At 48.6% G+C, this 25,740-nt stretch overlaps 1 protein-coding gene across 1 annotated transcript in view; it reads right to left on the bottom strand.

Annotated features, from left to right (window-relative positions):
- The window catches only part of HTRA1 (HtrA serine peptidase 1), a 59,367-nt gene extending 33,712 nt beyond the window's left edge, over nt 1–25,655 (bottom strand). The window contains exon 1 of the mRNA XM_040254947.1: nt 25,038–25,655. Within this exon, the coding sequence (XP_040110881.1) occupies nt 25,038–25,647 (610 nt within the window). The 5' untranslated portion in view covers nt 25,648–25,655. The remainder of the gene's footprint in view (nt 1–25,037) is intronic.
- Nucleotides 25,656–25,740: the final 85 nt, after the last annotated feature.

The following is a 25,740-nucleotide window of genomic DNA, read 5'->3' as shown; positions in this document are numbered from 1 at the left end:
GGATGTGAGTCTGACTGAACTCCAGGATTTGGTGATGGACAGGGAGCCCTGGCGTGCTGGGATTCATGGGGTCGCAAAGAGTCCAACACGACTGAGTGACTGAACTGAACTGAAGAGCAGCTTGACTCAGTGTTAGAGTCTGGTTCCATTTAAAAGTTGTCCATCAAACTAGAGGAAGCTTCTGCTGCTGCCTCATGGTCTTTAGAAACCCTGGTTGGCCCCATCTGCTGTGATTTCAACTGTGAGTCAACCATCTTTCTCCCAGAGGGGTCAGCTTGGGTGGAGAATTCCAGAGATGGGCCTGTCTCTGCCATGACCCACTCTCTGAGTGATGGAGACGGACAGAGAGCTGGGGCATCCAAGCCAGTCAGCATGGGGAGGATGGGTCACAGCACCAGCTCTGGTCTCAGAAGGATCAGAGTGAGACACCTGGTCCAGGACTTCCTGGCTGTGTGACCTTAGGCGGAAGACTCCTCCAAGTCTTATCTGGTGGTCTAGTTGCTAAGTTGTGTCTTCACTCTGACTCTTGTAACCTCATGGACTGTATAGCCCTCCAAAGACCTCTGTCCATGGGATTTTTCAGGCAAGAATACTAGAGTGGGGTGCCATTTCCTTCTCCAGGGGATCTTTCTGACCTGCACCCCGGTCTCCTGCACAGGATTCTTTACCAACTAAGCTACCAGCAAAGCCCATCTACTTCCGTGTGTGTGTGATTTTTTATTTCAAAGATTTTTTTTATGTAGACCATTTTTCAAAAGTCTTTATTGAATTTGTTACAATATTGCTTCTGTTTTATGTTTTTGGGGTTTTTTTGGCCCCAAGGCATGTGAGATCTTAGCTCCCCGATGAGGGACTGACTGGCACCCCATGCATTGGGAAGTAAAGTCTTAACCACTTGACCACCAAGGAAGTCTCCTACTTCCACGTGTTTTTGTCACTGACTTTATGAGCTACTGTGTATGATAAAGTGCTTGGCCAAGCTACAGCACAGCTTAAAAATAAAAAAAAAATTTTTTTAAAGAACTGGCAGAGGTGCTCAGTAGGTGGCTCCAGACAGGGTTGAGCCCCAATTATTTCTGCAGCACAGCAGAAAAGTAAAGGGAGAGGTGAATATGTCCAGAGAACCCCTCTCCCAACCTCGGCAAATTTGTGTATGTCTTAGGAGACTCCTCCTAAAAGGGCCATTATGGCCACCAGTGCAGAGGCAGAGATCAAAGGGAAACAGTGTGGTAAGCCAGTTTTTCTGGCTTTGATGTGTACCTCCATTTCCCAGCTTGTAAGAGCACCCCATAGCCACTGCAGAGCTAGATGAGAGCTGGGTCAGCAGAACAGCCTCACCTGAACCGAAGCCCAGTTGCACTCTCAGATTCCCATGGAGCAACCAAGCTGCCCCAGAAGACAAATATAACTCCCTCTGCAAAATGAGGGCCTTGTTTAATTAGGCCAGAACTGACATGGCAGAAGGTAATGAGGTTGGGAAATCTCAAGCAGAGTCAAGGCCTGGAACTTTTGGCTGCTCCCTTATCACAGAAAGCTAGAATTGGCTGGCATTCAGTAATGGCCAGCAATTTATAGAAAGCTGGCAACTCAGAAGCATGAAAGTAAGGTATTATCTACATTCCTGATCAATGTAAAAAAGATAAAAGACAAAAAATGGCCAACGTACGGAGTCAAAAAGGGAGCATCACTACAGATCCTACAGACATTAAAAGTATGATAAGGAAATATCATGAACAAAATCATGCACATAAATTCTACAGCTCAGATAAAACGGACAGATTTTTTTTTAAGCCATAATCTATCAACACTCACTCAAGAAGATACTGATAATCCAAACAACACTATATCTAGTAAAAAAAAAAAAAAATTGTATCTGCAGTTAAAAACCTTTCCACAAAGAAAATGTCAGGCCCATAGGACTTCATTGGTGCATTCCACCAAACATTTAAGGAAAAAACAATACTAACATTTCACAAACTTTCTCCAAAAACAGAAGAAGGAAACTACTATCCAACTTATTTTATGAACTCAACATTAATATAAAAGCCAACAATATCATAAGAAAATTATAGGCTAATATCCAATATGAACATAGACCAGTATTAGTTGCTCAGTCATGTCCCAATTTTGCAACCCCATGGACTGTAGCCCACCAGGTTCCTATGTCCATGGGATTCTCCAAGCAAAGATACTGGGATGGGTTGCCATTCCCTTCTCCAGGGGATCTTCCCAACATAGGGATCAAACCCAGGTCTCCTGCATTATGAGTATTCTTTACCATCTGAGCCACAAGGGAAGCCCGAACAGAGACTAAATGTACTTAAATTTTTTAACAAATAGAATTTATCAATATAATAAAAAGGATACCATATCATGATTAAGTGAGGCTTATCCAAGGAAAGGATAAATACAGTTGGTGTAACATCTGAAAATCAAGCAATGTAATTCACTATTCAGTTCAGTTCGGTTGCTCAATCGTGCCCAACTTTTTGCAACTCCACATACTAACATATTAAAAAAGAAAACCTGAACAATCATCTCAATAGATACAAAAAAAAGACTCTATAAAATTGAATACCCATTCATGATTAAAAAAATTAAACCAACCTCAGCAAACTAGAACTAAAAGAGACTTTCCTCAATTTGACAAAAGGGATCAAAACAAATACCCCTAAAACTAACATCATACTTAATGGTGAAAAATTAAATGCTATGCAAGAGACACAGGTTCTATCTCTGGGTCTAGAAGATTCCCTGGAGAAGGAAATGGCAACCTGCTCCAATGTTCTTGCCTGGAAAATTCCATGGACAAAGGAGCCTGGCAGGTTACCATCCATGGAGTTTCAAAGAATGGGACATGACTGAGTGACTAAGCATAGCACACACAGCTAAAAATGAGAACAAGGCAAGGAAATCTATTCAATATTTTATTAAAGTCTTAGAATAATTAATTAGAAAAATAAATTTAAAGGCGTAGAGATTGGAAAGGAGAACATAGGACTGTCTTTATTTGCAGATGACATTAAGGGTCTACAAAAAAAAGAATCTATAAATATATTACGTAGAATAAGTGAGTTTATCAACATCACAGAGTAACACGTCAATATGTACAATTAATTGTATCTCTATGCATTATCAGTGCACAACTGGAAACTGAAATTTTTTTAAAATATCAGTTATATAACACCACCAAAAATATTAAATACTTGGGTGCTGTGCTTCATCACTCCATCATGTCCAACTCTTTGAGACCCCCATGGACTGTAGCCCACCAGGCTCCTCCATCCATGGAGTTTTCCAGGCAAGAATACTGGAGCAGGTTGCCTTTTCCTTCTCTGGGGGATGACTCTGACTCAGGATTGAACTCGTGTCTCTTGCATCTCCTGCATTGACAGGCAGGTTCTTTACCACTAGCACCACCTGGGAAGCCCATTAAATACTTAGGGAAATGTTTAATGAAATATGTGCAAGACCTGTACACCAAAAGCTGCAGAGCACTGCTGAAATAAGGAAAACGTAAATAAATGGACAGAGACATCATACTGTGTCAGAGGACTCCCTCTTATTAAGCTATCAATTTTCCCAAAATTGATCTATGGCCCAGGTTTGATCCCTGGTCAGGGAACTAGATCCCACATACCTCAATAGAGTCCCACTGAAAAACCCCAGCAGGAAATTTTGCAGAAACTGACAAGTTATTTCTAAAATTTATGTGCAAAGCAAAGAATGCAGGATATCAAAATGATTCTCAAAAAGAGAGAACTGAAAGGTTCACTACATGATTTTATTTCAAACAGAAAAATTTCCAATAACTAGGATTAGCAGAATGATAAGTCATGACATTTTACAAAGACAGAGCTTTCCACTTACCTAGTAAATATTTATCATGACTGATTTTAACACAACCAATGACCCATTAAGAGTAGCCATTTCCTATAGTTCTATGAGTTTTAAAATAGATTCCCATCCAAAGATAATAAATGATTCCTCTTTCCTCTTTATAAACCACTGCTGCTGCTGCTGCTGCTAAGTCACTTCAGTCATGTCTGACTCTGTGCGACTCCATAGACAGGAGCCCACCAGGCTCCCCCGTCCCTGGGATTCTCAAGGAAAGAACACTGGAGTGGGTTGCCATTTCCTTTTCCAATGCATGAAAGTGAAGAGTGAAAGTGAAGTCGCTCAGTCGTGTCTGACTCCTAGCGACCCCATGCACTGCAGCCTACCAGGCTCCTGCATCCATGGGATTTTCCAGGCAAGAGTACTGGAGTGGGGTGCCATTGCCTTCTATTAGTCACGCACAAAACTCCACAAATGTTGCTTCCTTGGAACCCTCATCTCTGGGGTTTTACAAGTAATACTTCTTAACTATTTTCAACAACCTCCTAATAGGAGGAGAGGGAAACACACACATACTGTTGATAAGTTCCAACGTTTATTATCAAAATTAGAATAACAGGGACTTCCCTGCTGGTCCAGTGGCTAAGACTGCATGATCTCAATGCTAGAGGCCCAGGTTTGATCCCTGATCAGGGAACTAGATCCCACAAAGCTCAACAAAGATTAATGATACCCTGTGCCACAACTAAGACCTGGCACAGCCAAATAAATGTTTTTGTAAAAAAAAAAAAAAATTAGAATAGCAGACACTTCCATTATAAAGTGTTTACTGAAAAAAGGCCAGGCAGTAAGTTAAGTATTTGACATACGTTATCACATTGAAGAAAACTGGCTGCAGTGAAAATGAAAATCGCAGTGAGGGGGCTATGAATCAAAGGACAGACTTTTATCTGTGTTTCTCTCCAAAGATTTGACACACAACCGCACATGGGCTTTAAATTCATTAAAACATGTGCTTCTTTCATCTTTAAGGCAAAACAGTCAGGTAAAGATAAGGTGTGAAGCAGGAAGCAATCTTTCCAATCCTAATGCATTCATTCTCAAACTCAGCCCAGAGACACCCCAGAGTGTCATAGCAAACTCCCAGGATACTTCAAGTTTCCTGAACACTGTTGGACACCTTGAGAACAAGCTCTCGGCAGTTCACAATCTCAAAATCAGATTGCATTACGTTTTTTCAGCCATTCTGTACGTGTGTGAATCTGGATGTCGGGTGGTGGTGGTCTCTGTGATTAAAAGCAAGTATCATACGAAAATCAGTGTTGAATTGGAAATGGGTGGAACTGTCCAATCTGAATCTAAGATTTGAGAGGCTGTGTGGCTCCCAGTGAGTGCGCATAGATCATTTGTATTAATTTTGTAAGTAATTGTGGATAGTGACTAATAAAATTAAAATGTCGTTTTTCTTTCTTGTTTATTTGGCTGTGCTGGGTCTTCGTTGGGGTACTCGGGATCTTGGCGATCTTCGTTACAGCCTGTGGCATCTTTAGTTGCAAACTCTTAGTTGTGGCATGTGGAACCTAGTTCCCCTGAGCAAGGATCAAACCCAAGCTCTCTGCACTGGGAAGGCAGAGTCTTAGCCACTGGACCACCAGGGAAGTCCCTCTTTCTTTTCCTTTTTTTGTCAAATGACTACTGTGCTACAAGGACACAAAAACTTATTAAGTTGTTGAGACCTAACTATCTGATAAATGGAACTGTCAGCTCCTTTTGGCCCGGTGTTGTTGTTCAGTCTCTCTGTCCTGTCCGACTCTTTGAGACCCAGTGGACTGCAGCACGCCAAGCTTCCCTGTCCTTCACCATCTTCTGGAGCTTGCTCAAACTCATGTCCATTGAGTCAGCGATGCCATCCCACCATCTCATTCTCTGTCTCCCCTCCTCCTCCTGCCTTCAATCTTTCCCAGCATCAGGGTCTTTTCTAATGAGTTGGTTCTTTGCATCACGTGGCCAAAGTACTGGAGCTTCAGCTTCAGCATCAGTCCTTTTAATGAATATTCAGGGTTGATTTCCTTTAGGATTGACTGGTTGGATCTCCTTGCTGTCCAAGGGACTCTCAAGAGTCTTCTCTAACACCACAGTTCAAATGCATCAATTCTTCGGCATTCAGCCTTCTTTACCATCCAACTCTCACATTCATACATGACTGCTGGAAAAACCATAGCTTTGACTAGGTGGACCTTTGTTGGCAAAGTAATGTCTCTGCTTTTTAATACGCTGTCATAGCTTTTCTTCCAAGGAGCAAGCATCCTTTAATTTTGTGGCTGGAGTCACCATCTGCAGTGATTTTGGAGCAATTACTAAGACACCCAGTGTCCACAAACCATGAAACTATGGGAACCTCAGCCTGGTCTCCTGGGCTCTCTCCAGTGGATAATGCTGCAGTCCAGCCCAGCTACAATAATCAAAGTAGAAGAAGATTTATAGGGAAGGTAGACAAGGTTTTGGCCTAGAGCCTGCCTTTGCCCCATGAGGGCCCTAGCAAAGCATTCAGTTGTCAAAAGCTTCTGGAAAATCTGCAGAAGTGAAATATTTAAACTGCAATTGGTTAAAACCTTGTCTCCTTCACTCTGTCATCTCCCATCCTGTCGGAGTACTGTGGACATTCAGGGATATGGCTACAGGGAAAGTAAATCTAGGAGGATCATTTTTCTTTGGGTTTAATTAATAAATACAGTTAGGTGCTTTGAAGTCACTTCTGTGTCTGTTATCTACCCTAGGACAGAAACGGTTTGCAGGGGGACTTCCCTAGTGGTCCAGTGGTTAAGACTCTGTGCTTCCAATGCAGGGGGTTCGGGTTTGATCCCTGGTCAAGGAACTAGGGATCCCACATGCCAGGAGGCCAAAAAATAAAATAAAAATAAGTAAAATTTTAAAATAATAAATAACAATTTTTAAAAATTTCAAAAAGAGACGGTTTCATGGGAAAGACAAGAAGACAAAGCTGGACTCCAACCCCAGAACATTCCTGAATGAGAAACACAAAAAGCACTAAACTCACCCCTGTCTTGGGGCCACAGGCTGGGTTATCACTTCCCAGCTCTCCGCCCTACACTCAGCCTCCCAGGTGCATCTCCACACCTCCCAGAGTTTCCTCCGTACTTCCGAAACTTTTAAGAATCCCACTTGCACATTCTAATTCAGGCAGGTCAGTTTTCAATGTCTCCCCTCAGTAATTACCACTTGGGGTGCAGGGCTCCCACGGCCATCCCCATCTCATCCACAGCTCCCTCCATCACGTGGCTATGAGCCCCCAACTCTATCTCCCAAGATTCTTTAATGCACGCTCTCCACGCGTGCAAACCTCTCACCAAGCCTCCAAAAACACCACGCTCCACCCCACGTCTTGCATTCACACACACATTTTCCTTCCTGGCCAGCATACAGATTCTCCTCCCCAACAGCAAGTCAAATCCCACCCAGCTCTCAATCTTCGCAATAAATAGCAGCAACAAGAATACAACTATACATTTACGGAGCATCTACTATGCATGTGTCAAATGCAAAGCTAGGCACTGAATACCCATTCTCTCTAATTATCCCTGCAAGCCTGCAGGAGGCTGTTACCCCCAATCTACAGAGATGGGGAGACGGAGGATCACTGAAGTCAAGCTCGATGCTCAAAGTTTCAGAGCTGGCGAGCAGCAGAGGCGGGAGGCCGACCCCATCTGTCTGGCTGCCTAGCTGGAGCTCTTTGCTCTGCCTCTGTGGTCTTTCACCCAGCCTCCAGCCCCCCGAGGCCCCTGTGGTTGTGGGAACCAGCTTCTCAATTCCAGGCCCGAGAACTCAGAGCCAGGATTTAGGATTAACAAGCCAACCTTCGCTTCCAGCAAGAACAATCACGCTTTCCAAATTCTCCACAGGGTTGATAAGTAGGGCTAATTTGGAAAACAGAACGCAGTGTATTCTAGGGAAAAGAAATAAATCCCCCTTTATTCAACAGGAACAGCATGTTCTCAAAATTCAAATCAGTTGCAGGAGCAGATTGGTCAAATCACTGGCATTTTAATGCCCTGTCCCACACTGAGAACCAGCTAGATAATTTGCAGAGCCCAGGGCAAAATGAAAATGCAGGGACCCCTTGTTTCAAAATTATCAAGAACTCCAGGATGGTGAGCAGAACATTAAGTCAGGAGTGGGGGTCCTTCTGAATAGATTACACACCCCTGAAGCAGACCCTGCCTATATTCCAACCTCATCTGATTTAAAATCCAAAGTGCTTGTGAGGAGCTGAGAAGCATCAGTAGCTCCCTGATCTAGAGGCAGCGACAACACGGGGATCTCACTGTAAAGACTAAGAGGTGAATTCTGTCCACAACCAGTGGGCTTGGAAGAGAATCCTGAGCCTGGGCAATGTCTCAGTTTCAGCCCAGGGAATCGATAAGCAGAGGGAACTGTGCCTGAGGACCTTTTCATGTAACTCGAGATAATACCTTTGGGTGGTTTTAGCTGCTTTGTTTGTGGTCCTTTATCACCGGCAATAGAAAACTAAGACGGGCAGGAGTGATGGTCTCTAAGACATCCCAACCCTGTGAAAGCTCCAGACAACTAGGGAAATCTACCAAAACTTGAATTAAAGACTCTACAACAACACTGCTCTGCTGATGCCACTGCTCAGGACCTGCTGGAGATGACGCCTTCATCTGGCTGAGCCTAGGCAGACTCAGCCTGCCTAGGCGCCAAGGAAGCACCCCGTGTGCTGGAAGGCAGGTGCCTATCTCCCGTGATCCAAGATGCCTGGCCCAGTTCACTCTCCACGAGACAAACCACACAACCTCAGGCAAGCCCCTTGAGCCGAAGTTTCCTCCACTGAAAAATATGGAGGCTCAGCTGGAGGGTTTCCAAGGTCCCTCCTGGCTCCACAGAGAAAGGGAAGAATTCATTTGTGATTTTTCACCTACCTTCTTCAACTTTAAATGCCACCAAATATTGTCATGATGGTTCGTGCACGCTCAGTCGTGTCTGATGCTTTGTGGCCCTATCGACATAGCCCACCAGGTTCCTCTGTCTATGGGATTTTTCAGGCAAGAATACTGGAACAGATTGCCATTTCCTCTTCCAAGGGATCTTCCTGACCCAAGGACTGAACACACACCTCCTGCGTCTCCTGCTCAGTGGGTAAAGAATCTGGCTACAATGCTAGGAGATACAGGAGACACGGGTTCAATCCCTGGGTTGGGAAGATCCTCTCTAGGAAGAAATAGCAACCTACTCCAGTGTTCTTGTCTGAAAAATGCCACGGACAGAGGAGCCTGGTGGGCTATAGTCCACGGGATGACAAAGAGTCAGACACGACTGATCACAAGCACACACAAAGACAGTCATACTTGGCAACCCACTCCAGTGTTCTTGCCTGGAGAATCCCAGGGACGGGGGAGCCTGGTGGGCTGCCGTCTGTGGGGTCGCACAGAGTCGGACACGACTGAAGCGGCTTAGCAGCAGTAGCAGCAATCATAACACGGCCCGGTTCTGACAACTGATAGCATATAGGGGAAAGGAACACCAGACCACCCTCCATGTCTCCTGAGAAACCTGCATGCAGGTCAAGAAGCAACAGTTACAACTGGACATGGAACAACTGACTGGTTCAAAACTGGGAAAAGAGTATGACAAGGCTATATACTGTCACCTTGCTTATTTAACTTCTATGTAGAGTAAATCTTGTGAAATGCCAGGTTGGATGAATCACAAGCTGGAATCAAGATTGCCAGCAGACACATCAACAACCTCGGATATGTAGATGATACCACTCTAACGGGAGAAAGTGAAGAGGAACTAAAGAGCCTCTTGATGAGGGTGAAAGAATAGAGTGAAAAAGTTGGCTTAAAACTCAAGATTCAGAAAACTAAGATTCTGGCATCCGGTCCCATCACTTCATGGCAAACAGAAGGGGAAAACTGGAATCAGTGACAGATTTTATTTTCTTGGGTTCCAAAATCACTGTAGATAGTGACTGTAGCCATGAAATTAAAAGACACTTGCTCCTTGGAAGGAAAGTTTCAACAAACCTAGACAGCGTATTAAAAAGCAGAGATATCACCTTGCCCACAAAGGTCCATATAGTCAAAGCTATGATTTTTCTAGTAGTCATGTATAGATGTGAGAGTTGGACCATAAAGAAGACTAAGTGAGGAAGAAATGATGCTTTCAAATTGTGGCGCTAGGAGAAGATTCTTGAGAGTCACTTGGACTGCAAGGAGATCAAACCAGTCAATCCTAAAGGAAATCAACCCTGAATAGTCATGGAAGAACTGATGCTGAATCTGAAGCTCCAACTCTTCGGCCACCTGAGGCAAAGCACCAACTCACTGGAAAAGACCCTGATGCTGCTGGGAAAGACTGAGGGCAGGAGGAGAAGGGGACAACAGAGGATGACATGGTTGGATAGCATCACCGACTCCATGGACATGAATCTGAGCAGAGATAGTGAAGGACAGGGAAGCCTGGCATTCTGCAGTCCCTGGGGTCACAAAGTGAGACACGACTCAGTGAGTTAACACCAACAAAGGGGAAGGGAAAAAACAGGAAGAAAGGAACTCAGACAAAATGATGGCTGGATTCGTCCAGGGTCTACTTGCCAAGGGGCTGTGGCAGACCAGTCAGGGCAGCCACTGTCCTGCACGGCTGGCTCTCCTGCACTTGATGCAGTCCCCTGAGCACTTTGGGTCCAGCCCTCTTTTCCTGGAGAGCACCCGGGCATAAGTGATCAAAGTTCTTATTAAGGCAAGGGCACAAATGCATTGTACAGAGGTTGGAAATGAAAGCCAGTGGAAAACCTTTCCATTTTCATTGGAAGGACCAGGAGGAGTAATTACCCCTGAGATGCCAGCTTGGACCCACCACTGCTCTCTGCCCAGAAGCCTTGGGAAATTTCTCTTGGCCACCAGCAGACACAGCCAGCCAGTCTCCCATAGGCTCAGAAACGGTAAATAAAGGAGCAAACACAGCAGGCTTGCAGTGGGTGTCAAGGAAAGTTTAAATAGCCTTAGGAACATCTCAATTGAGTAAGGGGTCTGGGATGCACTCCTCGCCTGTCATCAGCCACTCTACCACAGTCAAAGCACCCCAAGAGGGTGCTCCCCATAGGAGGCCAGTGTCTGGAGCCCCCATCTTCCAAGGACCAGCCTAGATTCAGGCCTAGAAACCAGCGACCCCTCGGAATGCACTGCCAGCGGATGTATGCCCAAGGCTGTCCCCTTATTCATCTGTAGAGAGTCTCAGGGTCACGTGTGAACATTTCTTTGTCCCTAGTAGGGCAAGATTAAAAGTAACTATGAAGAGGCTACTTGCTTGGTAAATAAATCCAGGCCCAAGTGCAGAAAGGACTCCTCATCCCCAGGAGGAAATTATCACTCACACACCATCTGCATGGGCCCAGCGGCCCAGTCTCACTGCTCAGCACCTTTACCACAAAGCCAAACGGAGCCTGGCAAGGCTGGGGAGGGGTGGGGGACAGGGATGTCGGGCATCATACTGCCCTGAGCCAAACGCCCCCCAGCCCGACGGAGCTAGAACAGACCCGAGAGAGGGAGAGGGCTGCCGGCCAAGGCAAGCCACTGGCACTGTGGAGAGACAGAAGCTGAAAGACTCAGCTTTACCGTGAGCGGCGAGCCCCGCCACGCCGCCCCCCACATCAGGACTTTGGATGGCGGGTGTCTACACCTCTGGCTGAGCGCGAGCACCCAGGGCCCCAGCTGGACCAGTTGTGTAGGCGCGTGGAGCCACACCGGGAGGCAGGCGGTTAAGAAACCTGACACCACACAGCTGGGAGAGTGGCTGGTCCACATCCCAGGGAGGCACAAGGATGCTTTTCTCACTGAGCAAAGCTCTCTTTGTGAGGGTGCACGATGGATTGAGCGCTACCTCGAGGGGCACAGGAGAAGGACTGGCCAGCTGAGGGGAAGAAGGAAGAGCAGGCAGGTGGCAGTTAAAGGAGCCGGGGCACCAGAGGAGCTCAGGATGCCTCCTCCTCTTCCACTGAGCTTGGACTACCTACCCCCTGAGGGTCAGGAGAGACATTGACTTAAACAGGTTCCTAACAGATAATGACCTGGGATGTGAAAAGGGGATTGTTGTTCAGTTGCTGGGTAGTATCTTTCCAACCCCATGGACTGTAGCCCACCAGACTCCTCCATCCATGGGATGCCCCAGGCAAGAATACTGGAGTGGGTTGCCATTTCCTTCTCCAGGGGATCCTCCTGGACCAGGGGTTGAACCTGTGTCTCCTGCACTGGCAGGTAGATTCTTTACCGCTGAGGTACCTGGGAAGTCCGCAAACAGGATGGGGCCTCCTTTTTGGCAGAGCACTTGCCTGGAGGAGAAGAAAAAAGCATCACCTAGCGAAGGTGGCAAAGATGCCCTGCCAGACTCATTTTCTCCATGTTTTCAGTTTGAGCAACTGCATTCTCTCTGCCCCGCTCCATTAGATTCCAAGGACATGTGTCAGCCACGGCTCCAACACGGAGTCTGGCCCTGCGCTGGTCTGGAGCGTGGAGGCAGCAGAGACAGAAGCGAGACCTTGCACATTCCAGGAAATCAGACCCCCATTCTAATCAGTGCTGTGACTGCAAATTCCAGAGCAGAGGGGCCCGTGCAGCTAGGTTTCTCTGAGCCCTGCAGGGAAAACGCACAGGAGGGAGACAGAAGAATCTCTTGACTGAGGCCAAGGCGGCCAACTGAGGTCTAAAATCCACCAGGAAATCCTGTACATCATCAGGGCCACTGTCTGCAAACATCAGGAAGCACGCAACAGAAAAAAGACTCAGCTTTGGAACCAAGGGTCCCAGGGCCAAAGGCCCTAAGCCCCATTCTTGTGAAAAGAAACTGAATATTCACAGGTAGCAACTGTTTTGTGTGTTTTTTTTTTTTTAATTCACAAAGGACCACTACACTCTTTTGCAGAGAAATAAAAAAGCAAAATGGAGGAGAGTTACGTGTGACCCATTTTTCGGCTCCTACTGAATAAAGGAGGAAGACGGGGCGGAGCCGGGGAGCCTGGCCTCGATTTCCAGCCCGCACTGGCACTTTCAAGGCCTGGCAGCTCCTGGCTTTCCGGCACAGTCTCCCAGACGGCTCAGAGTGGGAAAAGCTCGCTTGACGCCAGACCTCAGACTGCAAACCCGTCCCCCACATCCATGTGCCCTGAGAGAGTGCCTGTCTGCAGGGGCTGGGCCGAGGCTGCCACCAGTGATGCTGGAAAAGACTCGGGCAGGTGAAGTGAAGAAGGAGAGAGACAACCCAAACAAGTCTAAGACAGCCTCCCCCGAGGAGGAGGAACAGCTTTCAGGGGGCACCCGGCCAGCTGGCTAGTCAGCCATAAGCAAGGCCCAGTTCTCTGCAGTTTCAACTTTACTGGTAAAAGGTAAAAGGCCTTTTCTAGAACAATGCATCTATGTTTAAAGGTGCCTGTCATTGGTAATTGCTTTTCAGTCTCACTGGCAAAAAAGAAAAAAGTCCTCGCTTGCATACCCATGCTGAATGCTTGGGTTTGCTGGGTATTGTTGCCTTTCATAGTTTTTTTTTTTTTTTTTTTCTGACCTGTTTGACGTATTAGTAAAAAAAAAAAGAAAAAGAGTTTCCAATCCATTCTACCGCACAATTTCTTTTTTCAGAAGTCTCCTGAACACCCAGCATGATGTGTCTATTATTATCTTTGGGGAAACGGCTGACTGCTCAGCTCACAAAAACACTATTAACTTTCCTCCTGATAAGCATCTGGCTCCGGTCTTGACCTTCCCAGATTTCTCAGCCCGGTTCTTTTCCTGCTCCAGCTCCTCCTGCTTGTTGTGTCTGAAGTGGCCAAGGCAGTTCAGGCTTCCGCGAAGCCTCCAGCCTCAAGCAGCGGGCTGGGAGGTAACCGATCTGTCGATGAAGGGCCTGGGACACACTCCTGAGCTGTCAGCAGCCATCCTCCTGCAGGCCCTGATGGAGAGGGGTGGGCCCGGGACTTGGGGTTAGAAGATGGGAAAGTGTGGGGAAAAGGATGTGATGGTGAGCCAAGACCCTCCATTTGGGTAGGGATTATCCAGAGAGGTACCTCCTCTGCCCATTTGCTGATAGGCTCTGTCCTCGAGCTTCCCAGGTGACTCCGTAGTAAAGAATCCACCTGCCAAGCAGGAGATGCAAGTTCAATGCCTGGATCGGGAAGATCCCCTGGAGGAGGGCATGGCAACCCACTCCAGTACTCTTGCCTGGGAAATCCCATGGACAGAGGAGCCTGGCAGGCAACAAAGGGGATCGCAAAGAGTTGGACACGACTTAGCGACTAAACAGTAAACCGTCCTCCGTTTAAGAGGAGGGGAACTTGTAAAACTGAGACAAAACTCAGAAGAAATCTTTGGCTTAAGTGAGAAGTAAAAAGTGGGTCTTAAGACCCAAGACAAGCCACTTCCCTTCTCTGGGCCTCAGTTACCTCATCAGTAAGATGAGGGGGATGACTAAACCATTTCCAACACCCTTTCCAGCTCCTGAAAAAATTATACAATCTAATATATATGAAAAGTGCATTTCCTGATCTTTCCCTTTCAGTATGTAATTCCCATTCTTATAGAATATTCTTATTTTCCATCTTGGCTTCCTGCAGCCTGTGTTCCAGCTTCTTCTGGGCCGCCTCAGCTGTCTAGACTTTTAAAGTGATGTTTGGGGCTGGGATTAGGGAAACCCTAATCAGGAAGAGGGGATAAAATAAAAGTCTGGCCTTCCTATATTCACACAACAGAATATTATTTGGTCATAAAACAAGGTGAAGCACGGATACCCACAAGATGGATGAACCTTGAAAATATTACAGTCAGTGAAAGAAGGTAGTTACAAAGGACCACAAGTGTATGATTCCATTTATATGAAGTGCCCAGAACACAGAAATCCATAGAGACAGAAAGCAGATTCATGGATCCAAGGGCAGAATTCTGGGAAGTATGGAGTGACTGCTAATGGATAGTGGGTTGCTTTTTGGAATGATGAAAGTATTCTAGAATTACACAGTGATGACAGTTGGCACTACTCTGTAAATACACTGATCTGTCTGCTTTAAAGGGGTGAATTTTATGGTAGGCGAATAATATCTCAGTAGAACTGCATTACAAAAGGGGAAAAGTCAGTTTCTTTTTACTTCTTTATTGTGGCTACTGGAAAATTGTATTTTACATGTGCTCCTGTTGTATTTTGGTCTATGTGTAACCAAACATTCCAGTAAACATATTGTTCATTTTTCCAAACAAACACAAACAGTCTGGCCTCCTCCTGCATCCTGAACTGAGTTGGCATCCGGGAGACTGAGAGCAGAGAGCCCTGGGCTGGGCGTCCAGGGACTCAGAGCCTCTGTCACAGCCTGGTTTGTGACCTTGGGCTTTCACAGCCCCTTGCTGGTCCTGGCCCCACAGGGAAAACACAAATGTTGGCCCACACAATCCCCATTAGGTCAGACAGCCCTAGTGGCTCAGGCGGTAAAGCATCTGCCTGCAACGTGGGAGACCCGGGTTCGATCCCTGGGTTGGGAAGATCCCCTGGAAAAGGGAAAGGCAATCCACTCCAGTCCTCTTGCCTGGAAGATTCCATGTATGGAGGAGCCTGGTGGGCTGCAGCCCATGGGGTCGCAAAGAGTCGGACACAACCGAGCAACTTCACTTTCTTTTCTTTCACATTCAGCAGGTAAAATCAAATTTTATAAGTTCTCATTCTACCCCAAACGTTATTTATCTCCTAAAAGCAGTCGACCTGGGAGTAAAAGTCACGTAAAGACAGACCAGGTAATTTACTGATGGAGTAGAGTGGTTTAGTACCATTGTATTCCATTTATCCTCATGGATTTCTTTGGGGGCAGTTTCTTCCTGGTTGCCGCAGCTTTCAGCGATTTAGGAGATTGTTAATTCTATAGCCAACGGCAATAAATATGGGTACAATCCCCTGGAAAATAATCTGGCAACATACACCATGGGCCATAAAAACTCACCTTTCATCCAGTCACTGTGCTTTTTAGTATCTGTCCCTAAAGAATAACCAGATACAGAAAGCCACAAACACAAAAATGTTTGGTTTGGGGAAAGCACGGCCCAAATGAACATAAAAAGGACTAGCTAAGCAAACGGTGATAACACTCGGGACAGAAACGATGAAGCTGCTGGAATAACGGTGGAACCCTAGATCTTTTTATTCTTTTTTATTTTTATTTTTTGATGTGATTAAAGTGTAATTTTCAAGAACTGGTATAGCGTAATATGCCATCAAAGCATTTCCCATGATGTCTAAGCAGCATGGTGAAGAGAAATTAAAAAGAGCCTTTATGCTGAGAGAGGAAAATCTTGGTATATTCGTCCCAAAGAAAATCAAACCACAGCGAAAGGATATTGAAGCATCTCAGCCCTGACTTATCTGGCATATCTACTATGATATTTATACTGACATTTTTCTTTTTAGCAGGATGACTGTAATTATGGTTCAAGGGCATTAATAGGTGCTTAGAACTCTTGAGAGAAGAAGTCAGTCATTATATGGATAGCCTTTTGATCATCTTCCAATCCAAGCAGATTATTTTTGGCGGGGGTGGAGGAAGCTTTCTTTAGCATCATTTTGTAATGAGAGACTAAATGAAAGTGCCCACTGTCTCCCTGCCTCATGGAAATGGTGTGTGTGGACCCCAACCTCTCCTAAACAGCCCCCTGCTTTAGCAGTAAGGGACAGCTGAGGAGTGAAGGGCTCCGGTGTGGAACCCACACCAGCCCACCAACCCTCCTGCCCCAATGAGCTAAGCAGCTTGTGAGAGCCATGTTCCCTTTGGGTGCCTCTCTCTAAAGTGAAGGGTCGGGCTATGGGACCATCAGGAACCTTCCACACTCAGATTTCGAGCTCTGGGATTCTGTCCACAAGCCAACTGGTGGTTCTGACCAGTCAACAGCGTCTCTGCAGGAAAAGAGGGTTCTTTTCCCACAGGATCCCAGAAAACATGAAGGTGGAGCGTTGATGTGGTTAGAGATGGGTTGTGGAGGGTGTGTGCACACAGTTGTACTTGTCAGAGGATGGAGGAGACAGCGCTAGGAGACAGCAGTTCTGAGCTCCAGAATAAACCCCGGCAACATTAGCACCTATCTTTCAGGAACCAACAGACCAAGTAGGCAGAAAATCAGTAAGGATGCAGTTGACCCAAACGGCATTATCAATCCACTAGACCTAAATGATGTTTACAAAACACTCCATCCAGCACCAGAAAATTCTGCTGTTCACATGGACCATTCACCAAGAGACACCATGTTCTGGACCAAAGAAGACATCATAACCAATTTAAAAGAACAGAAATCACACCGAGTATGTTCTCAGACCACAGAGGAGCTGAACCAGAAATCAATAACAGAAGGCGAGCTGGAAAATCCCCAAGGGCTTGGAGATTAAATAACATGCTTCTAAGTAACACTTGAGTCAAAGAATAGTTGGGAAATGGGGCAGACTTGGGTTCAAATTCTGGCTCCACCTCCCTCTCCTGAGTAGCCCTTGAGAGTTATCACTCACTTCTCGGAGTCTCATCTACTCCTCAGTTGGACAATGAGATAACACTGCTCTCTCCCTGGGTGGCGATGAGGGACGCACAAGGTGGGCCCGTGACACCAAGGGCATAGCACCCAGCTCCCAGGAAGCACCCGGCAGTGGGAGGTCCCCTGGTCATGGTTCCATCCAGTGCTGCTGCCCAGCACCTGGCTGTCCAGGAGAATACCGACCCTTCTCCCCTCTCCCCCAGGCTAGCTCAGTCTCTGCCAGAGAGAAGCACTTGTGACTGCCGAACGCTGAGCCTTTGCTCCTCTGTATCCAGTTGGCAGCCACTGGCCTGGGCAACCCCAGCTGGCGAAACCCTCTGTGTCCATCCATCCCCACCAAGTAGTGACGACCACTTGGAATACTGGCAACAAAGAGAGGGCTCTCCTAGCCACGGGGTGTGAGATGACTCAACTGTTGGATGATCAAGTAAAATCTCGCCTGAGACTGTGTGCAAGGGAACTCTACTGCAGATCTTGCCAAACTCGGAGGGAAAAAAATTCATCAGGCAGACAGGCCTACCGTCTTCTTCTCGAGATCAGATTGCACAACTAACGAGAAAGATGTTTCCTGAGGTTCAAAAATATTGCACAAGGCTCTGACTCATTAAGACAGAGCTTATTCAAATTTGAAAACTATTGAAAATTCCAGCCACAACAATGTGCTCTCTGAAACCACCATGTGCCCAAGGAGACATAATTACCTCCTGATGAGGGCCCAGCTGCTGTCACGTGACGCTGGGTAGGACTGCTTTTATGGCAAGTGCTGACATGACCATTTGTCCAGGGGACCTAACATAATAGGCCACTCATGGACTCTCAATTTTGCGACAAATCTTTCCTCATAAGGAATTCCTGAAACATGGAAAACAAGCGAAGCATCAATCAAGAGGGTCTCAGGGTATCTATGTCCTGCTCTGTCCTGGGCATCACAAACCGTAGGAAGGGTGAACCAGATGACATTTAGAAAATCCCAGGTGTTCCAGACAGGCAGCTCTTCAGTCCAGAGAAGTCACAAGCTTCTTAGGTGATGCAGACCGTGACTGGGGGATTCAAAGGGTAACAGGCAAGGTGGCGTCTGAGTCCTTCTGTCCAGAGAAGTTTCCCTAACATATTTGTTAGCAAACTCCAAGTCAGCCTCCAGGACATGGGCCTGCTGTCACCCTCGTCCTCTGTGAGGCCTCCCTTTAACCCACCCACACACTTTATCCCCAGGAGGACACCATGACAGCGTTACCTCCACTGAGCTGACTCCTCATTGGCTAGCTCTGTGAAAATGATGATGATGATGATTACGGCAACTAACACAGATCCAGGTCTAGTAATGCACTGGGTACGATTCTAAGCACCGAGTTCATATAATTAGCTGCTTCCATCTTTCAACGATCCTATGACATAGGTATGTAGGCACCATTATTTTTATTACGATTTTTTATTATGATTTTATGATGAAGAAACTGAAACTGAGAGAGTTTGTCACATAAGAGATATCATCCCTTTAGAAAGTGGTAAGCTGACTCAAGAGAGTTCCAGAAAAACATCTACGTCTGCTTCATTGACTATCACAACAAACTGTGGAAAATTCTTCAAGAGATGGGAATACCAGATCACCTTACCTGCCTCCTGAGAAATCTGCGTGCAGGTCAAGAAGCAACAGTTAGAACCAGACATGGAATAACAGACTGGTTCCAAATTGGGAAAGGAGGATGTCAAGGCTGTATGTTGTCACCCTGCTTATTTAACTTACATGCAGAGTACCTCATGTGAAATGCCAGGCTGGAGGAAGCACAAGCTGGAATCAAGATTGCCGGGAGAAATATCAATAACCTCAGATATGCAGATGACACCATCCGTATGGCAGAAAGCGAAGAGGAACTGAAGAACCTCTTGATGAAAGTGAAAGAGGAGAGTGAAAAAGCTGGCCTGAAACTCAACATTCAAAAAATTAAGATCATGGCATCCAGTCTCACCACTTCATGGCAAATAGATGGGGAAACAATGGAAACAGTGACAGACTTTATTTTCTTGGGCTCCAAAATCACTGCAGATGGTGACTGCAGCCATAAAATTAAAAGATGCTTGCTCCTTGAAAGAAAAGCTATGACAAACCTAGACAACATATTAAAAAGCAAAGACATCATTTTACCGACATAGGTCCATCTAGTCAAAGCTATGGTTTTTCCAGGAGTCATGTATGGATGTGAGAGTTGGGCCATAAAGAAAGCTGAGCACTGAAGAACTGGTACTTTTGAACTGTGGTGCTGGAGAAGACTCTTGAGAGTCCCTTGGACAGCAAGGAGATCAAACCAGTCAATCTTCAAGGAAAGCAGTCCTGAATATTCATTAGACTGATGCTGAAGCTGAAGTTCTGATTCTTTGGCCACCTGATTCGAAAAACTGACTCATTAGAAAAGTCCCTGATGCTGGGAAAGGTTGAAGGCAGGAGGAGAAGGGGTTGACAGAGGATGAGATGGTTGGATGGCATCATCGACTCAATGGACATGAGTTTGAGCAAACTCTGGGAGTTGGTGATGGACTGGGAAGCCTGGCGTGCTGCAGTCTATGGGGTTGCAAAGAGTTGGACACAACTGAGCAACTGAACTGAACTGATCGGACTCCTTAAGCTGGGTGTGATACAACCTACTACAAACCCCTTGACATCATGGACTACCCAGCCTTACTTACCTCTGACTCCTTCTACCTGGACCCTCTGAGTACACAGTAGGTGTTCAATAAATGCTCTGAATGAACTTAGAACTCACGTCATTAATTCTAAAAGCTGAAATCTGAGCCCTTCCAGCAGCAATAGACATGCCTCTTCAATGGAAGCCTTTCGGAAAAGCATTTGGGATGGCTACACTTCACAGTTTCTCTGTTGACATTAATTTTCTTTCTTTTTAATAGCAGAGAAGATGAGGAAGGAAAGAGAAAAGACTCAGGAGGGATCTTGCTCCAGAGGACACCTGCAGCCCAGCTTCAGAGCCCCTGGGGCACAGGGAGGACCACCAGGTTCAATGCAGCTCACCTCCTGCGTCTAGACATGTCTCCACAGTGGTCAAGGCGGAACTGCAGCAGCCGCACAAAGCTGCAGGACAAGGCCCCCAGGCCCAAGATGGGCTACAGGCATCAACACCAACCTTGGCTTTAACTCTCAATAACTTAAGGAAAAGAAATAATTCTTGAAGAAGTTACTCAAACACTTGGCTTCTAGACACTTGGCTTACCAATTTTATGAAACCTTAATATTTTAACTCTTTGGTGGCTCAGCCAGTAAAGAATCTGCCTGCAGTGAGAGAGACCTGGGTTTGATCCCTTGGTTGGGAAGATCCCCTGGAAGAGAGCATGGCAACCCATTCCAGTATCCTTGCCTAGAGAATCCTCAAGGACAGAGGAGCCTTGGGGGCTACAGTCCATGGAGTCGAAAAGAGGTGGACACGACCGAGCAACTAAGCACAGCACAGCAAGACCAACAGGGAGCCAAAGAAGATAACCAACCAGAGTGAGCAAAGCCCTTATAAATTACTCCTAAGCCGGCAGTGGCTCTTCACCAGGAGTGCGTGGCCAGCCTCCACCAGAATCCCTTCCTTGTCAGGCCTTAGGTGGGACCAAGATGGGGAGTCCCTGGGCTTCAAGACCTCTGGGCTCAGGGCTGCTGTTTGAGGCAGGGGTGGGGTGCTTTCCTGGACTGTGTACAAGCAGGAGAAAAAAGATTAGGCTTCTGATACTTGGGGAGTCTTTTTTGGGCCTCTCTCCTGGCTTCCTGTCCGATTTTCAGCAGAGACTGGTCAGAGATCCTGGCTAGTTTTTTGCAATGTCTGGGAATCCAAAGAAACCTTTCTCTGCCTAAGAACAGTCTGGGGCCCAACGCTCTGGTTTGGAAATATCTCTAGCACAGCTCCCTCTGTGCTTTTTTGCTTTCATTTATTTTTTTTTCCGGCAAGAGCTGCCTTAATGGCATCTGGGGGTAACCATGTCCTCCAACTGCTGTGCTGGTGCAGCGAGTGCCGTGACGTGTCCTGTGTTTCATCGCAAGGCCACAGCCATCTGGAGCTCTGTTTATTCCAGCTATTTGCTTCGGCTTAGCTGGGGTTGGCTTATAATCTCGGTTTCTCTGTCAACAGCACAGAGTGATTATGAATGGGCTGTGGACCAGATGCACGGGTTCAAGTCCTAGGCAAGGCACAGCTCTGCGACTCCCTCTCCCAGCTGTCACCCCGGGAGGATGACAGCACACCCCTCATGGGGTTGCTGGGAGGATCAAACGGGTTGGCACAGGGCTGGCACAGAACAAGCATGAAATATATTTTAGCCCTTATTATCAGATTATTATTACTTGCAATCCCTTTCTTTTTTTTTTTTTTAAATCCCCTGACCAGTGTAGAGTTTCTGCTTTAAACTAATCCAATCAGTTCCTGGTGGAAGATACCAGCTCTCTAATCTCTGGTATAACCGTACACTTTCCCAGCCATTTGACAGCAGCATTGGTTTCTAAAATCGATGATGCGCCCTCATTTCTGGAACCATGATTAGAGACCCTCTCTGAAGTCTTTGTGAAACAGCGCCCAGACGAAAGTGCTCCCTTTTCAGGGCACTCAGGGCTGGTGCACTGGGATGACCCTGAGGGATGGGATAGGGAGGGTGGTGGGAGGGGGTTCAGGATGGGAACACGTGTACACCCACGGATGATTCATGTCAATGTATGGCAAAAACCACCACAATATTGTAAAGTAATTAGCCTCCAATTAAAATAAATTAATTTAAAAAATAAATTTTTTTTTAAGTGCTCTCTTTTGAATGGGAACACATCCCACCATCTAAAGATCCTCTGTGACTCTCACGGGCTGCTCACCAGCCCCCACTACCTCCCCTGCCCTCTCTTTCTCTGCCCCAGTCAAACTCTCCTTGTGATCCCAGGACTGGCAGAGCCACTCCTGCCCAGGGAGCTCCTTCCCCACGTCCTCACGTGGCTTGCTCCAACTCCAGGCTGCCAGTCCAACGGCGGCGCCTCCTTCAAAAGACCTCCCACAGCCACTCCAGCTAAAGGAACGCTCCGGCCAAGCCTCGGAGCCAGAGCCGGCGGCCAATGCACCGCGCTGAACAATGACTTCAGGTGACCTGCTCGTGGGCAAGGCTTCGACTGAATGAAGCCAGGCTCCGGTCCTCAGAGGTACCTCTGGAAAGTCAAGGGCAGCGGGCTGGATGCGGGGATGTGGAGGTGGGGGGTGGTGGCGGGGAGGGGTGAGGAGCGGAGAAGGGCAGCAAAAGCAAAACCTTTCATTGAGGAAAGAAAGTCTGGGTGGCCATGGACGTCCAGTACCTCTGGTTTCCTCTTCCATTCATTTGTTCATTCAACATTCTCCCCACACACACATCTGCCAGGGGCCTCCCATGTGTCCAGCAGACACACACGCACACACACAGTGCTGGATGCACGGTGGAGCTCAGTAAATATTTGCAGAAAGAAAGAAGGACGGGGGAGAACAGCTCTGCGCCCTCTGTCTCCCTCTCCTCTCACCATGCTCATCCTCCTGGGGCTGCCCCCTCTCTGGCTCTCCCCGGAGCCTGCTGCAGGCTTGCTGGCCAGCAGCAGACGACCTGCTCTCTGCACACACACACACGGTGACTCTTAATGACTCTGCCAACTCCCAAACTTGACAAGTGACTCCACCTTGCTGGCAATCAATCTGGGGCTCCAATAGTGCCAGTTATTCAGGATCCTGTGCCGTGAGACTACAAACAGTAACAGCTGGCTTGTTTTTGACAAAAAAAAAAACATGCAATGTGCTTTTTTAAAGTCATCACCTCATACCCAAATTATGCCATGCATCATGCCTCTGCGCCCCGGTGTGGTCTGCTTTCCACCATTAGCTTCGTCCTATCCAGCTTTTTTGTTTTGTTTTGTTGTTGTGAGCTGCCTGGCTCAGGAACACAACCCAGCCCGTCCTCTCTGGCCCTGGGACTCTGCCTCCCCAGCCACACCAATCTACTCACCAAACAAGGCTGGACTCAGCCTGCCCCCCCACTCCACTTGGGATGCAGTTTGGGGCCTCCCAAAACTTCCTTTACCCTCCCCAGCGTCTGTTCCCCCAGCCAGATAAAGCATTGGGTTGCTTCTGAACAAGGCTGTCTGGGTTCAAATTCCAGCTGAGTGACTTTGGACATGTAATTCACCCTTAGTTGTCCCACCTGTTAAATGGAAATGACTTCCCTCCTCATGAGGCTGTGAAGGCCGAGTATGGTCACACGTGTAACACACCTGGCCCAGGGACTGGGGCGCCGAGTGGGCACCCAATACACATGCATTGTGGTGCCCAAACCCAGACTGGGCAAGTTCACTTCTCTCTGGAGTACATCTCCTCCACCCTATAACTAGGCTGTTTCCTGAGGGCACAGGTTCTGCGTTTCACCCGTATGGCCCTGGCACCCTCCTCCCCAGATCGGTCAGCCTCTGCCAGGCCCCGGTTGGTCCTAGACCGTTTGCCTACCAAGAAAACCTAGCCCAGCTGCCCGGTGCTGGGCTCCCCTCTTCCCGTTTCCATGCACTGCCCGCGATGAGGAGGCAGCCTTCAGGCTGAGGGCAAGTGCCCTGCCAAGCAGGGCTGGCCCGTCCGCACACCGCTGGATTGGCCTGAGCTGAACTCAGCATTGTTTTTCCATATGGTCTCTGGGACTGGAGAGAAGCATCCTTCGGGAAGGTCCCGCGAGAGAGTTAGAGGATGGCTCCACCCTTCGCTCCCCCCCACCCCCAACTCCCTGGCCAGGACGGGTCTTACTGATACAGAAAAGATGCTTCAGGAGGGAAAGGGCTACACTTTTCCCTCACCCCTAACGCGCTCCCCTCACCCTTGCCTCTGCCTTTCCCCTGATCCACGCTCAGCTTATTCAAATCGAGCCACTTTCATTTTTGTGTGGTTGGCTCAAAACCCGGGAAGCAACGCTGGCATCAGTGCCCGCTACACCTCCTTAAACCGGTGCTTGACAGGGAAACCCTGGGGCGGGGAGAAACTGGGGAGCCCCAAGGGCATGGCCACCTCTTTCAAATAGAAAGTTAAAAAAGTTTTCAACCAGGAGATCGCTAATGTGAAACATGAACCCTGTTCATCTTAAGGGGGTGGAGGGGGTGGAGGGGGTGGAGGGGGTGGAGGGCGGCGGATGAAGAGAAGGAAGGGAAAGCCACAGAAGTGAGACTTTGTGGTCCCAACCCCGGGTCTCGCTCAGCACTGGCACTGGACACCTTTCCCAGCCCCGAACTTCTCAACCCTCTTTATGCCCACATTCCCGTCTTGTTTGTCCCCCAGGCCCTGGCACGGTGTGGTTCCGCGCGGGGCAACCAGCAGGCGGCCATGGGCCTGAGGCCCCGGCACCGGGTTCCCCGCGAAGGTGGGGTGGGCTTCGGGATAGAGCAGGGCCAGGGACTGCCACGCGCGGAACGACCTTGGGCTGGGCGCAAAGCTCGGTTCCGAGGGAGCCCGCGGATCGCTACCACCCCGGGGGTAGGTGCCCGCCTCTCCCAGCCGGTGGGTGCCCCCGGAAGACCCAACAAAGCTTCGCGGCCCCTCTCCCGGCCCGTCCGTCCCTCGGGGCCGGGATGTCGCGACCCGGGAGCTCCCGGAGCGCCGGTACCTTGGCCGCAAGCGCCGCGCTGCAGGACGATGACCGGCGGCTGATGCAGCCGCTCGGAGCGACGGCTGGCGGCGCGCAGCTGGCACAGGTTGGTGTAGGTTTTGGCGTCGCTGCCGCACACCGGCTCGTTGCTGGCGCACACGCAGACGCCAGATTGCGCTCGCCGCCGCACCGTGGCCGAGCCGGGCACCCCGAAGGGCACCACGCATTGCAGCCCCTCGCCGCAGGGGCCCTCTTGCAGGCCGCACTCGGCCCCCTCGGGCGCGCCGCACACTTCGCAGCAGCCACACGCGTCGCGGACGCGGCCGCCCTCGCAGGACGCCGGCGGCGGGGCGCAGCGCGCGGGGTCGCAGCGCTCGGGACACACGGCGGCACCCGGCGCCGAGTGGCCGGCCCGGGCCGGCTGCGCCGAGGCGGGCGCGGCTAGCAGCAGCAGCAGCAGCAGCAGTGGCGGCGGCGGCGGAAGGAACGGGGCGCGCGGGGGCTGCATGGCGACTCCGACGGCGGCAGCGGCGGCGGCGGGCTGGGCGAGGGCCGGAGAGCGGCTCCGGGCAGAGCGCGGGAGGGACTCGGGACGAGCGAGTGCGCGCGGCCGCGCGGCCCAGCCCATTGGCCTCGCGGCGGTGACGAGCCGCCTTGGGGACGGGCACGGCGCCCGGGAGGGGGGCCGACCGGATGGCGGGGGGGCGGTGCGGGCGCGGGG

The sequence above is a fragment of the Oryx dammah genome, unplaced genomic scaffold, assembly GCF_014754425.2.
Source record: "Oryx dammah isolate SB20612 unplaced genomic scaffold, SCBI_Odam_1.1 HiC_scaffold_14, whole genome shotgun sequence".
Taxonomy (NCBI): Eukaryota; Metazoa; Chordata; class Mammalia; order Artiodactyla; family Bovidae; genus Oryx; species Oryx dammah.
Note: the sequence above shows the minus strand (reverse complement) of the source record. Positions and strands in the feature narration are given on the sequence as shown.